The 15,033-nt window shown below is 45.0% G+C and overlaps 1 protein-coding gene across 5 annotated transcripts in view; it reads left to right on the forward strand.

Moving 5' to 3' along the window:
• LOC140731962 (tubby-related protein 3-like) overlaps window positions 1-15,033 on the forward strand; it is a 94,712-nt gene that overhangs the window by 39,873 nt on the left and 39,806 nt on the right. For 4 of the 5 annotated variants that reach the window (XM_073053971.1, XM_073053973.1, XM_073053974.1 and 1 more), the window contains 2 exons: window positions 8,239-8,386; window positions 10,845-11,009. In XM_073053971.1, the coding sequence (XP_072910072.1) occupies window positions 8,239-8,386; window positions 10,845-11,009 (313 nt within the window). The remainder of the gene's footprint in view (window positions 1-8,238; window positions 8,387-10,844; window positions 11,010-15,033) is intronic. The other variant, XM_073053976.1, reaches the window with a different exon arrangement.

Consider the following 15,033-nt stretch of genomic DNA (forward strand, 5'->3'; position numbering starts at 1 on the left):
GGACAGATGGGGCTCGTCAGCTGTGGTGGCAACTTCTCTAGAAGAAGGAAAACTCTGATTGTCAAACATCTGCTGCCTTGCGGCTGTTCCCACTCAAGGGGACGGTTTCGAGAGTAAACCCCAAGGGAAAAATCCGGAGCTGGAGTCTCTAAGGCAGTCCTACATTGAGTTCAATGCAACTCCTGCAATGCTGATGGTGCCAAACTGTATCGGTCTCTGGTTCCTTTGGGTTTGTCAGGTGTGTAGAGAGGGGGAGCTCGCTACATGGGCAGCCCTTCCTACCGAAGGGTTTCAGCCCAAAATGTCGACTGCATTTTGTCCACAGATCTGCCTGACCTGCTGAGTTCTTCCAGCATTTTGTGTGTGTTACCTGGGCAACAGTTTGCTCTCCATATTGTACTGCCCAGGCTTGCGTATCTAGACAGCTAGGACGTGACATCTACGGTCGACCCTGACTGAGGGAGGCCTCACACTATTGTCTATCTTAAAATCTTCTTCATTGAGAAGGCATGTTCCATATCCAAGTGATGGCAATCCCCAGACCAGGTCTTCCTTCACTCATTTCTGACGTGAGCACATAAGTGTGCAAGTGGAAGGATCAGTGTGTGCAAATTTTGAGTGTTCCTGCTTGTGCAACCATGTACGTGACACAACACGACACCCAAGATGGCAGGACGAGATGTCAAAGAGCTTTGAACGTTCACATCAGTTAACACCAAGCCAGGTCTCCGCTGAAAACGAAAGCTCTTTATTTGTACTGTACAGCATATGAGGTCCAAAGGAGAGTGAACAAATAGCACAAAAAAGCAGCATAGTAGTGGTAATTTTCCTCAAGATCGTACTGGTTTCCTAACATGTCAGATACCCAAGGCACAATCTATTAATTTTCCTTCCTTTCTTCTCATCAGTTAATTTTTTTCCTTCATTATTCCTCTAGCTTGATCTAGCTAACTCTTCTCTATTATTTCCTTACTCTCGTTTTATTACTGCACAGGTGTGTAAGTAATCTGTCTTGCATTTATTGCAGATTAAACTTTGATATCAACTCACTCTTCAGGGCACAAGTCGGTTTAGAAGGTGGCCTTAGAGTCTTGCGGTCAGATGCTCAGTCTAGCCCACAGTCTGAATCCTATAAAATGCCTATCTAAATGCCTCTTAAACATTAATCTACTTCTAGTGCCTCTTTTGGCAATGTGCTCTAGGCACCTACCATGCACAGTGTGAAAAATCAACCTGTGCCCTTCTGTGTCGAACATTTCACCCTGGGAAAAAGACTACCTACTCTGTCTACCTGGCAGGGTGGAGGTACGTCTCTACCAAAGGAGGTGTAAGGTGCTCCTTCCCTCCGCTAGCCTGCAAGTCACCCTTGGGCAAGGTGTAGCACCTGCTTAGCCCCCGATGAAGTCACGGGATCAGGTGGGAGATGGTCGTATGAGCAGCTGCTGGGGATCACAAGTCCTGGTTATGTGACCACTGACGCCAGGCAGACAATCTCTGAAGAGTATTGATAATGGCTGAGGTCACCCGTCTTGTAAAGACACTGACCAGAGGAAAGCAATGGCAAACTACTTCTGTAGAAAATTTGCCAAGAACAATCATAGTTATGAACCATGAATACCTGCGTCATACAATGAAGATGATAATTACTCTATCTACACCTCTCATGATTTTATATACTGTTACGTACCCCGTAACTGGGTCACTTACCAGCAAAGATAGAGAGGTCCGTTGAAGTCTGATGGTACTATTTTTAAAAGTTTTTATTTATAAAGGGGCACAAAAATAAGGTTAATACAAACATTCAGATAATATACGTCGCCAATACTCAATCTAAAGCGCGGGTATAGTAATAATCATCACTAAGAAAGAGCTCTATCTTTTGTCTAGGGGATAATATATTGTCCGTTGGAAATATAAGAGTCACTCAGTTCCTGCAGGCGTCTGGTTTTTGGGGACCGCTGGGTTTTCACTTGTTGGAGAGAGAGAGAGATTTGTGAGAAAAAGAAACTTGCCCGGGGCTTTTGATGAGGCCAATCCGTTGGGTTGGGGGAATTGGTTCCCCGTTGTTAGTTCAAGAAAATCGTTTCTGTGATACCCGCCACCGGTTCCCAGGCAAGGGAACTGAACACATGTGGCTTCCTTCAAATGGCTGCCCGCTATTACGGGATCGCTAGCGTCTCTTCTGGTGTGTCTGAGGGGCCGTCTCTACAGCCCCTCTTTTATCTGGACTCACGGGGTCTCAGATGTCAATCAGGTTGGTGGATGATGCAATCTCTCCCTGTCACCCAGCCCACGTTGCCCTGAGGGCTTGCACGTAGCCCAGTCCCCAATCCACAAAGGTGTCTCCAAGAGACAATGGCCGTTATCCGTGGCTTTGTCTTGCTGAGGGGCCAGGACACATTCCAAAACCTTGAGGATTCTCTCTCATTTCCTGGGTCCAAGACCCGAATTAATAGCGATCTTGCGATTCTCATGAAGGAGGGGGCTGCGGTCATAACAATACCAATCATGTCACCCCTCAGGTCCCCAGTGCTCCAGAAAAGACGATCTAAGTTTGTCCAACCTCTCCTTATAGCTGCTGTCTATTTAAGCCAACATCCTGGTGAACCTCTCCTGCACTGTCTCTAAAGTCTCCATATCCTTCCCGTAATGCGGGGAGCAGAACTGCAGACAATACTCCAGATATCATCTAACGAAAGTTTTACACACCTGCACATTAGAGTGTGTTTCATCAGTGTCTCAGTGTGACTTGCTTACTCGCCCTTGATTCCCAATCAAAATATCATACCTATAACCTGTTGAAAGAAAGAATACAGAGTTTCAATGTACTAGTTTGTCGCTGGCTTTTTCAGTGTTACACAGCATATGCAAAGTTCCCTGTGTAAGAACAATGGTTTTCCAGGCTTTTTTTGCAAAACTTCAGAAATTTGTCCAGGTTCTTCCCAATGAAACCCCTTCTTGTATCATGGAGTCATTTCCTACATTGGGAATGAATGTAATAATGTTTTTCCTCATGAAAGGATCCCTTCATTGCTCAAATCAAATCAAACCAAATCAAATCAAATCAAGTTTAATTATCATTCAGACCAGACCATACATGGGGCCAAGGTGCATAACATACATTCAAAATAGTTAGAGAGGAAAAAAAACAGGCATTGTTACGCAAGAGAACACACGTATAGTCGTCAAGGTCCCTGAGCGACATGCAAATTGAGTGGCAATTCAGCCTGTCATTCCACTGGTTGAACGCTGGAGGACAGGACTGACAGCAGAGGCCAGTTCCCAACCGAGCACAGACTCCACGCTACACTGCCTCCAGCATCATCTCATCTGGACTGCAGCAGCAGGCAAGACTGTGGCTTGAGGCCTAGTTTTCACTACAACCAAGGACATGCTGCTGCCTCATCACTGTCTCACCACCAAACAGGGAAACAAACCAACACACATAAAATGCTAAAGGAATTCTGCAGGCCAAACAGCATCTAGGAAAAGAGTACAGTCGACATTTCAGGCTGAGACGTTGACGGTACTCTTTCCCTAGTTGCTGCCTGGCCTGCTTAGCTCCTCCAGCATTTTGTGTGTGTTGCTCAGATTTCCAGCATCTGCAGATTTTCTCTTGTTTGTGATGGGAAACAGGCCTGTGGCATCTCACATTATCAATGTCAAACAGGGTCTTGCAATCGCCAAGAGAAATGTCCAAGATAATCACTCACAGTTACATTGCACGCTGCTTTTGCATCTTGGTGTCTTCGAGTAGCAGGCAGCAATACGGTCTGCAACCAGGTCAGATCCTCAAAACTTCCTCCCAGCTTCCCCTTCTCTGAGCTGGCTGCCGGCTCCTCCTTCTCAGAGCTGAGCGCTAGATTCCTCTTCTCCTTCTCCGAACGCCAGCTTCTCCTTCTCCGAACGGTACATCAGCTTCCACCCATCGGCTTTCCATTCTCCTGGCCCAGTGCCGGATTCTCCTTCTCTGGCCCATCTGCAGGCTTTCATCTTCTCCAACCCGAGCGCCGGCTTCACCCTTTCCAACTTGGCCTCTCTTTCTCCGAGCCAAGCACTGGCTCCTTCTTCTCTGACAAGTCCTCTGGCTCCTTCAACACCCCAGCTGGTGGCTCCGAACAACGAACAGATCACTGATGCGGTAGGCCTGTTGTACCCGTTGTTCTTGGAGTCCAGTGTAGTCTTACGATCATAAAAAACACATTTTAAAAAGAAAAGTGCACCTTTGTTTGGCTCCCAAGGGCTGCTGCCTTCGAATGCGCCCCCATCTTACCAGAAGTGCTGACCGTAACACTTCCATGCAGGAGGATTAATTTGATTGTCAGACGCAGCAGGGTGCCATGGTGTTCCTTGTCCACGTGAAGCTCTCAGAATTAGCAGCATACATGGTAATAATAGAGACAACTGTAAATGCAAAGATTTATGTAAAGTGGCAGAATGGAACAAAGATCTGAAGCAGTACAAAAGAAATAGTAAAGGGCCAATAACGGAGTAACTGAGGGAGGTAGAGTGGGAAGGGGTTGTGAAAGAGATGACTGGTTCAGGACTCTGATGGTATTGGGAAAAATGTGTCCTTAACCCTGGATGGCCGGGCTTGGAGGGGGGGGCTGACAAGGTACTTGATTCACTGTGTCAGGGAGCCAATAGCTTCATTTCCAATGCAGCCTTCTCTCTATTTCTCTCTGGTGCTACCGATTCGGCCTACTCTACATTGGTGAGACCTGACATAAATTAGGGGACAGCTTTGTCGAGCTCCTCCAATCCATCTGCCAAAAGCGGAATTTCCCGGGGCAATCATTTTAACTTCTATCCATATTCCCATTCCAACATGTCAGTCCACGACCTCCTCTTTTGCCACGATGAGGGCACTCTCAGGGTGGAGAAGCAGCGCCTCATATTCTGTCTGGGTAGTCTCCAGCCCAATGGCATGAACATCGATTTCTCCTTGCAGTGGAAAAAAAAATCCCTCCCCATTTCCTGCTCTTACACTCCCCACACTGACCTCTTACCGCTGCTCCTCACCTGCCTATCATCTCCCTCTGATGCCCCTCCTTCTTCCCCTTCTCCTGTTGTCCTCCCTCCTCTCCTATCAGATCCCTTCCTCTCCAGCCCTTTACCTTTCCCACCCACCTGGCTTCACCTCTCATCTTCTTGGTATCCTCCTTCCCCCCCCCACCTTCTTATTCTGGCACCCTCCCCCTTCCTTTCCAGTCCTGACGAAGGCTCTGGGCCCCAAAACGTTGACTGATCGTTCTTCTCCACAGATGCTGCCTGACCTGCTGAGTTCCTCCAGCATTTTGTGTGTGTGGATTCATTTGGCTTCCCGCTGCTGCCTGTAAGGAGTTTGTATGTTCTCCCCGTGACCATGAGGGTTTCCTCCGGGTGCTCCGGTTTCCTCCCATGGTCCAAAGATGTACTGGGTAGTGGGGTAATTGTTCATTGCAAATTGTCCCATGATTAGGCTGGGATTGAGTCGGAGGATTAGAGAACGGTACTGCTCAAAGGACTGGAAAGGCCTATTCCACGCTGGATCTCAATAAATAAATGTCCTGTTACTGCACTCTGTCCCACCTGTTCGCATTGCCCTTACTGTCCACGCTCACTAACGATCATGGGAACAGCAGCTTGAGCTGTGTTTAACCAATGAAGCCAGCTCTTGCACTGGATGATGGCTCTCATCCCGCGGTGATCTACTTTTGAAGGGTCATCGCCCCTCTGTTGTCAGAAACACTGCAGCCATCTTGTGAAGAGCAAGTCCCACAAGATGTTACAGTGATGATTATCAGACACCATTTTGGTAATTTACTGCTGAGAACTGAGCCCCTCTTTTTCACAGCACTCTGAGGTATTTTACAACTACCTGATAGAATAAACAGGGCCATGATTCATCCCAGGGATTTTCCCCAACACCACGCTGGAACATCAACCCAGATTACTTTCTTGAACATTGTGCTTGGACTCAGTCATCTTTTAAATTAGAAGGTGCTACATCATAGCTATAGCTGACATCTGGGCAATATTAAATTGTCTGAATCTGGTGATATGCTACAATAGCACATGGCTGGAGAATCTTGTAACAACGGACTTAGTGAAAATGTAGTGTGGAATTTCTCAATTCTAAAAAGCATCTGGAATACGGAACTGAACAGGAACTGATCTGAGCCCACAGATGTTACATAATGAAGCAATTCATTGTGCCGAGTGAGGTGCAGCTTTGTTGCATTACATCGTCCAGTGAATCCATATGTCAAACCTGCTTCATGACTGAAAATAAATGTCCCTGTTTGCTCTGTGAATCCCAATGACCATTCAACAGAGCACGGAGTATCTCTCCACCATCTGATACTGGCAACGCGAGAATGGCCGGCAACACCTCACCTGTGAACCCACTGCTGTTATCTGCTGTGTCCGGTGCTCCCAATGTGGCCTCCTCTGCACTGGCAAACTGAGGAACCGCTTTGTCGAGCACCTCTGCTCCATCCACCAACAAGAGGCCACCCTCAGGGTGGAGAAGCAAAACCTTATGCTCCATCTGGGTAGCCCCCAACCCGATGGCATGAATATCAATCTCACCTTCTAGTTAAAAAAATTCCTACCTCCCCCCCTCCTTCCTCGATTCCTCACCCCGGCCTCTTACCTCTTCTCACATATCACTTCCTCCTGGGTCCCCTCCTCCTTCCCTTCTCCTATGGTCCACTCTCCTCTCCTATCAGATTCCTTCCTCTCCATCCCTTTACCTTTCCCACCCACCTGGCTTCACCTCTCACCTTCTAGATAATCTCCTTCCCCTCTCTCCACCTTTTATTCTAGCACCCTCCCCCTTCCTTTCCAGTCCTGAAGAAGGGTCTTGGACCGAAACATAGACTCTTTATTCATTTTTCCACAGATGCTGTTTGACCTGCTGAGTTCCTCCAGCATTGTGTGTGTGTTGCTACACTTTAAATCTGTTTACCCACTAGCTTTGGGCATTCATGCTTAGTTCAAAGCTCTGCACTTGTCCTCTGTCTTCAGAGTCAGAACATCCATTTTCCTCTCTGTTGTTGTGAGTGTCCAGTAATCACATTGGTTTGCAAAACTGAGAGCTTTGAAATGGTGACAGAGCAAGCTGAATTGCAACTTTATCTGATACGACCCAATCATTTTCATTACGGGTGAAGGAAACCAGAGAGAATGCATCCAGCATATCCCTCTGTATTCACCACTTGGATCCCAAAATCAGATATCATTGGCTGAGATGACACTGTCCTGTGATAGTCTAACCTCAGTACTGTGGAACTCTCCATTATACTTGTTTTGCAGTTCTATGTTTTTGGAAGGTACGAGGGTGACTTGTTGATACATTCTCCGTCATTCTTACCCTGTAGTGCTACTTGAAATGATCATAGATCTGCACTCTCTGTATCGCTCTCTCCTTCAGTCATTTTCCCAAGGATTGTGTGGCCTTATTCCTCCCACTACAATGCACTTCGCCTTTACTGAAATCAGTTTCCCATTCACTCGGTATTTGGTCAATACATCAACTTGGTGCCTTCGCTAAGTATTGATACTGAATGTTATTTTGCCAGTTGTGTAAACAGTGAATAATGTCGATGGCACCCCCTCCCCCCCCCCGCTCTTCCCACCATTCTTCTTTCACTCTTTCCTCCATTTACTTCAGTATCCAGCTATTCTATCATGTGACCCCCCCCCCCCCCAGCTCAGTGTAATTCATTTATTTATTGAGATTCAGCACAGAACAGGCCCTTCTGTCCTTCTGAGCCATGCTGCCCAGCAACCCCCGATTTAACCCTAGGCTAATCACGAGACCAACTGGTACGTCTTTGGACTGTGGGAGGGAACTGGAGCACCCAGAGGAAGCCCACATGGTCGTGGGAGTAGGTCCAAACTGCTTAGAGACAGCAGCAAGTATTGAACCCAGGTTGGTCGTTAGCACTGTAAAGCATTGCGCTAACTGATACACTACCATGACGCCCCACATGTCTGACCTTTGTAAGGGTCGTTGGAACCTCAACATTGTTTCGTCAATGAGCACGAGGAAGAATAGGCCCTGGAATCAACTGAGTCTGCCTTGCCATCCAATGCTGTCCCGGACTTTATTTTCCTGTCTGATCCCTTTAGCCACCATTACCCATAAAACTATCCGTTGCATTCTTAAATATACCTGGGCTGATTGTGGACGTACCTTGTGCTCGGTAATGTGAATCTATGCCTGTTGAAAGTTGCCTCCTGTCCACACAGCGTGCACGGCTGGAGCAGAAACAGAAAAAGAAACGCCAGCAGCCTCAGATGGTTCACTCCAACGGCGACGACAAGAAGCCGAAGAAGATCCGGACAAAACACACTGATGAACCGACCCCACTGGCCGAAGCGAAGCCTGTGAACCAGAGTAAGATGCATTGGTCACTGCTCAATGGCTTGTAAGGGGGATTCATTAGCAGATCTGTATTGTGTCTCCTGGCACTGCTTCTTTTGAGTTCTCTGAGGGAGGTGTTAATCGCCCGTTTCCTTTCTTCTCTCCCATCAAGGCAGAAAGGAGTTTGCTTTAAAGCCACAGACAGACACTATTTAAGAAAGAAGGAATGAAACTGATCACTAGAAATAGTTTTGACAACTGAACACTCACTATAAGACCCTGGCACCACGAGCTTTCCTGAGGTTGAGAAGCATTCACAGAAGCCGTGTCATCAGACTGGGAAAAGGCCCTCCTTACCAATTTTCCCTGTGTTACTCCGTATATTTTCTTAGGCTACCTCAATTCACTGTTGCAGGTAAAACAGGCAACCTCCCCGGCAACAAAATGTTGCTGACATCGTGGAGCTGTGGCAATTGGATGTGACTAGGCATCTTAAATGACCATTTCCATTGGTTCTTAAACGATTGTGTGTTGACCTCCTCCAAAAAATAGGAACAGGAAAGAATGGGTTACACAGGGTGCCTTTCCTCATGTGGGCTCGTCTCCTGTGCTCTTGGATGGGAAAAGGCAGAGGTAATGAGCCCATTGTACAGCTGGCCACCTAGAGAGTACTTCTGCTCCATGAATAGAAATATCAGAAGCATGTCTATCAAACAGACGTCCAGCTAAATCTAAAGCAAATGCTGGATTTACGCTGAAGAAGAAAGCACATGAGAATCTCTTGTGTGCACAGCCCGGAAGTGTTGCAAAAGCAGATTCAAAAGGGAGATAGGTAAATTCAGACAGTCCCCAGTTATACAAGCGTTCTGTTCTTGAACACTATCCACAAGCCAATTTCCCCTTAAGTCAGAAATGTCCCTTTTCTGTATAACCAATATCTTATCACTTTACATACACACAGTGATTCTTTCATTTCATGAATATTTACCCTTAAGTGACCCAGAATTATAATAGTGGAATATGTCTTGTTTCTAACTAGTAATGATTATCAAGAAACGCTTCATTATTCGTATCTGTTCTTGAAAAAGGCTTTAAATATGTAAGAATTGGTGTAAAGTTGGATATCTATAAGTCAGGGCATTTCATGGCAGGATAAGCAAATGGAAAACTCTCTCAATGGACTGGCATTTGGCCAGTTCTTGAGTTTGAAATAGTGTGACAGTGCACATGTGAATGAGGAGCATCAGATAGACAGTTAAGGAGAAGAAATTATTGTGCTCTGTGAATGTTGTCATTTTCATTCGCTCCACTCGTCTTTTACAGTGAGTGAAACAAAAGCATGGAATAAAAATTCTAAAAACACCTTAAAATCCCTTAAAAGGTTGAAGTTTGAGAATACAATGGACTTAAGCAGATTACAGTCTGTTTAAACCCGACTGGTGAATGAGTGCTGGAAGAACTAGCAAGTACGCTACTGTTACTGTCATTCAGAATCGAAAGGGAAATTTAGTAAAAATTAGTAGGAAACAAGGATAAAATAGCCTGGGGAAAATACATAAACTGCATTAAAGGAAAGTACAAACAGAAAATACTGGAAATTCTCAGCAGGTCAGGCAGAATCTGTGTGGAAAGAGGAACAGTTACTCTTTCTCTTTGTAGGATCTTTGACCCAAATTATTAACATTTTTCTCTTCCCACAGATGCTGTCTGACCTGCTGCCTATTTCAGGATTTCTCTGTTTTTATTTCAGATTTGCGGTTTTTTCTTTTGATTGTCATTAAAGTAAGTTAGTACTTTGATCGATCAGCAAACTATTTGACAAAGGAGAGCACATCACCTCTTCAACGGCACTTGGTTTGGTTTTAGTTGAAGGTTAGCATTCAATGGAAGTACTGTGTGTGGGGCTCACTGAGGCTATGTGTGTAATGCCTAATGAAACAGCCTCTTTAGAGTATCTCTTACGTTGTCCTTTGTCATAAAATGCATTCTTTATCAAACTGTTTCAAGTGTTGCCTTTTCTAAAACAGAGAGGGAGGACATTAGGCACACCGACTCCATGCCACTTCATGGAACAATGGCAGAATCTCCTCCTGTCTAATTTTCCCCTTCATGTTCTCCACATTGCTACTAACTCCCGCTCTGATTCCGGCACTCACCCGCAAACTCGGAGCAATTTACAGCTGATCGGAATGCCTTTGGGTTAAAGGGGGAAACCCCACACCTTACACAAGCCCCTCGCAGGCAGCACCAGAGCTCAGGACTGAATCCGGGCTACTGAGGCAGCTGCACCCATTTTCCTTCAGCTTCTGTGCACTGGGTGCTTCTGATCGCCAGCCACGCTGGCAGCGGAACAGACCCTCAGTTGTCCTCCCGCTTAGAGATTAGTGGCACCTTGCTGAGTGGTGCATTCTATGTTGCTCTGCAAACCTCTCACCCTTGGCCTTGCTTGCTCCCCCACTTCCTGATGCATGTGCACGCCACCTACAAAAAGAAGTTGCAGAAAAGAAGCCAAGGAAGAAGGAACCAAGGGCGGAAGCAAAGGACCCTGAGCCTGAGAAAGATCCCTATGCCAAGTTCATTAAGGACCCCAGGAAGAAAAAGGAGAACCCAGCATCCTATTTCACTGTTGGAAAAACATACAAAAAGCAGCAGCAAGGTATGTTGCTCTCGGCCAGTTCTGGAGCCCTGCACTCTATATTCTTTGATATAAAATCATATAGGAACAAAAACTCAATATCAGTGCCCCAGAGAGCAAAAGAAAGCTATGAGACAGGTGAACTCGTGAACTCAGACCCTCTTAGTTTATTGTCAATGAAGTGCCATTGAAACATTGAAGTTCAGTCTGCATTTGTTCCCACTTGTAGCAATATCGTAACAGCCAGCAAATCTGTACTGGTGACATCAGATAAGGGATAAATACCGAGAGAAGAGCTGCCTTGTTCTTCTTTAAAAAAAGGTGCCATGGCATCTTATACATTTTCCTGAGACCAGTTTAACATCACACCCAGCGATGCCCCCCAAAAAGGCCAGCTCTCCCTTAGTATTTTGCCAGAATGCCCATAATAATCTGTGATTGTCCGCCTCTCACCGCCGAGTGGTGTGCTTGTGAAGCAAGGAGCCCAGTGTAGAAGTATTGGAGGGTAAGGCCAAGAGTTTATTGGCCCTCACGCTTCACAATTGGCCTGATTGTCATGTTGCGACCACTCCTCTTGAAAGCAGAGGTTGCAAAGTGCCCAATCCTGAGTGTGATTGTTTGATCTTGGGGTTTATTCTTTGAATAGCAAGTTGTCTATCAATGTTGTTGGGAGGTGAAGCTTGCCTTCTGGCACCAGATTTGGACGCCCTTGCATTTTCCTAAATTCAATCATTTATTTTCAATGCATTGTTTACTAAAATACCAGCATGAAATGCATCAAGGAAATTCTGCAGACAGCAGATACATTATAGGACCATCACACCATAAGACATAGGAGCAGAATTCGGCCATTTGGCCCATCAAGTCTACATTGCCATTTCACCGTGTCTGCTCCAATTTTCCTCTCAGCCCCAGTCTCTGGCCTTCTCCCGTATCCCTTCCTGCCCTAACCAGTCAAGAATCTGTCAATCTCTACCTTAAATATACATAAAGACTTGCCTTCACAACTGCCTGCTCTCTAGCTAAAGAAATTCCTCCTCACCTCGGTTCTAAAACAACATCCCTCTATTCCGAGGCTGTGTCTTCTCGTCCTAGACTCTCCCAAAATAGGAAACATCCTCACCACATCCACTCTACCAAGGCTTTTCACTATTCTATTGGTTTCATTGAGGTCATCCCTCATTAATTTGAATTCGAGTGAATACAGGCCCAAAGCCATGAAATGACAAGCCATTCAATCCTGCAGTCATTTCCATGAACCTCCTTTGAACCCTCTCCCATTTGAACACATCCGTTCTAAGATAAGCGGCCCAAAAACTGCTCACAATACTCCAAGTGAGGCCTCACCAGTGCTTTCTAAAGTTTCAGCATTACATCCTTGCTTTTATATTCTAGTCCTCTTGAAATGAACGTGAACATTGCATTTGCCTTCCTCACCAACCTGCAAATTAACCTTTAGGGAATCCTGCAAGAGGACTCCAAATCCCTTTGCACCTCAAGTTTTTGTATTTTCTCTCCATTTAGAAAATAATCAACCATTTCATTTCTTCTACCAGAGTACATGACCATACACTTCCAGACTGTGTATTCCTTCTGCTATGCCCATGCTCCTAATCCTTCTGTAGCTTCTCTACTTCCTCAAAACTACCTGTCCCTCCACCTATCTTCCAATCGTCTGCAAACTTTGCAACAAAGCCATCAATTCCATCACCCAAATCATTGATATATAATGTAAAAAGAATCGGTCCCAGTACAGACCCCTGTGGAACCACCAGCCAGTCAGAAAAGGCCCCTTTTATTCCCACTCGTTGCCTCCTACTAATCAGCCACTGCTTTATCCATGTTAGAAACTTTCCTATAATACCATGAAGCTTGTTAACCAGCTTCATGTGCGGCACCTAGTCAAAGGCCTTCTGAAATCCAAGTATACAACATGAACCGATTCTCCCTTGTAGCTCCTGCTTGTAGCTTCTTCAAAGAATTCCAACAGATTTGTCAAGCAAGATTCTCCCTTGAGGAAACCATGCTGACTATGGCCTATTTTATCATTTGCCTCCAAGTAGCCTGAGATCTCATCCTTAATAATCGACTCCAACATTGTCCCAACCTCTGAGGTCAGACTAACTGGCCTATAGTTTCCCTTTTTCTGTCTCTCTCCCTTCTTGAAGAATGGAGTGAAATTTGCAATTTTCCAGTCTTCCAGAACCATTCCAACATCTAGTCATTCTTTAAAGAGCATTACTAATGTCTCCACAATCTCTTCAGCCACCTCTTTCAGAACCCTGGGGTGTGCACCATCTGGTCCAGGTGATTTATCTACCCTCAGACCTTTCAGTTTCTCAAGAATCTTCTCTCTAGTAATGGTAACTTCACACACTTCTTGCCCCCGACACTTGGAACTTTCAGCTTACCGCTAGTGTCTTCCACAGTGATGCAAAATACTTATTCAGTTGTTGTTGTCTCCCATTACTGCCTCTCCAGCATCATTTTCCAATGGTCTGATATCCATTCTCGCCTCTCTTTTACACTTTATGCAACTGAAGAAACTTTTGGTACCCTTTTTAATATTATTGGCTAGTTTACTTTCATATTCCATCTTTACCTTCCTAATGACTTTTCTAGTTGCCTTCTGTTGGTTTTTAAAAGCTTCCCAATCCTCAAACTTCCTTCTAATTTTTGCTGTATTATATGGCCTCTCTTTGTCTTTTTTATTGACTTTGACTTCTCTTTGTAGCCATGGTTGTATCATCTTACCTTTAGAATACATTTTCCTCTTTGGAATGTGCATATCCTGTGCTTTCCGAATTGGTTCCAGAAATTCCAGCTATTGATGCTCTGCCATCATCCCTGCCAGTGTTCTTTTCCAATCAATTTTGGCCAACTCCTCTCATGCCTCTGTAATTCCCTTTACTGCACTGTAATACTGATACATCTCACCTTAGCTTCTCCTTCTCAAATTTCAGGGTGAATTTGATCATATTATGATGACCTGCCCCAAGGTAAGGTTATTTTACCTTACACTCACTAATCAATTCTGGTCCATTGCACAAATCTCAATCATGATAGGGAACCAATCAGAAAACACTCCAAAGTTATACCTCAACAGCCCTGGTTGTACCCTTGTTACCCCTCATAAAGAGCTCTTCGTCCCCACTCACTCATCACCGTGGGAAGCCCTACGTCTGTCTTCAATTTCTGCCCATTATTTATCTTCTGAGGAATGGATGGAGGTTTATCCCTCTGCAAAACCACCAAGTAGTTCTCGGTAGCAACACAACCAAACCTCTGCTCTATTCTTGAGTTGGGACAAAATGTCTGGAGGAATCCTGAGGAATTTGGGAATTATATTCACATATACCTTAGCTGAATTGCCCCTCAATAAAGCTCACACATTAGCACCTGTACCCAATGCATTTCCAACAACATCAGGTTAACGCCAGTGTCAATTACACACATTTGAATATTTTCACTATCTCGATCACACTTGTGTGAAGCTCCCACATCCTGCCTTCCGCTTTTGCAGACTGGATGGACTGGAAGTCACAGCGCAGTGCTTTATTGTGCCCAGTATAGGATGGGTCAACCTAATAACCGATTCACACTAAACTAAACAAAGGAGTTAAATTCAAGTGAAATATCATCATGAATTTAACTTAGCATCATGTTGTTTCTAAACCCTGACTCATTTCTTATCACAAAAATACTACTGGGATCTCAGACTATTATGAAAGCCACAGCAGCCTGACATCCAAAAAGCATCTCAAAGTTCAAAGTTCATCACCATGTACAACCCTGAGATTCATTTTCTTACAGGCATGCTCAATCAATTCATAATAGAATCAATGAAAGACTGCTCCAACTTAGGGGTTCAATTAGTGTGTAAAAGACAACAAACTGTGCAAATGCAAAAATAAAGAAATTATAATAATAAATGAATAAGCAATAAATATTGAGAACATGAGATGGAGTCCTTGAAAGTGAGTCCATCAGTTGTGGGAACATTTCAATGATGGGGCAAGTGAAGTTGAGTGAAGTTATGCTCTTT

Source organism: Hemitrygon akajei, chromosome 8 (assembly GCF_048418815.1).
Source record: "Hemitrygon akajei chromosome 8, sHemAka1.3, whole genome shotgun sequence".
Lineage (NCBI taxonomy): Eukaryota > Metazoa > Chordata > Chondrichthyes > Myliobatiformes > Dasyatidae > Hemitrygon > Hemitrygon akajei.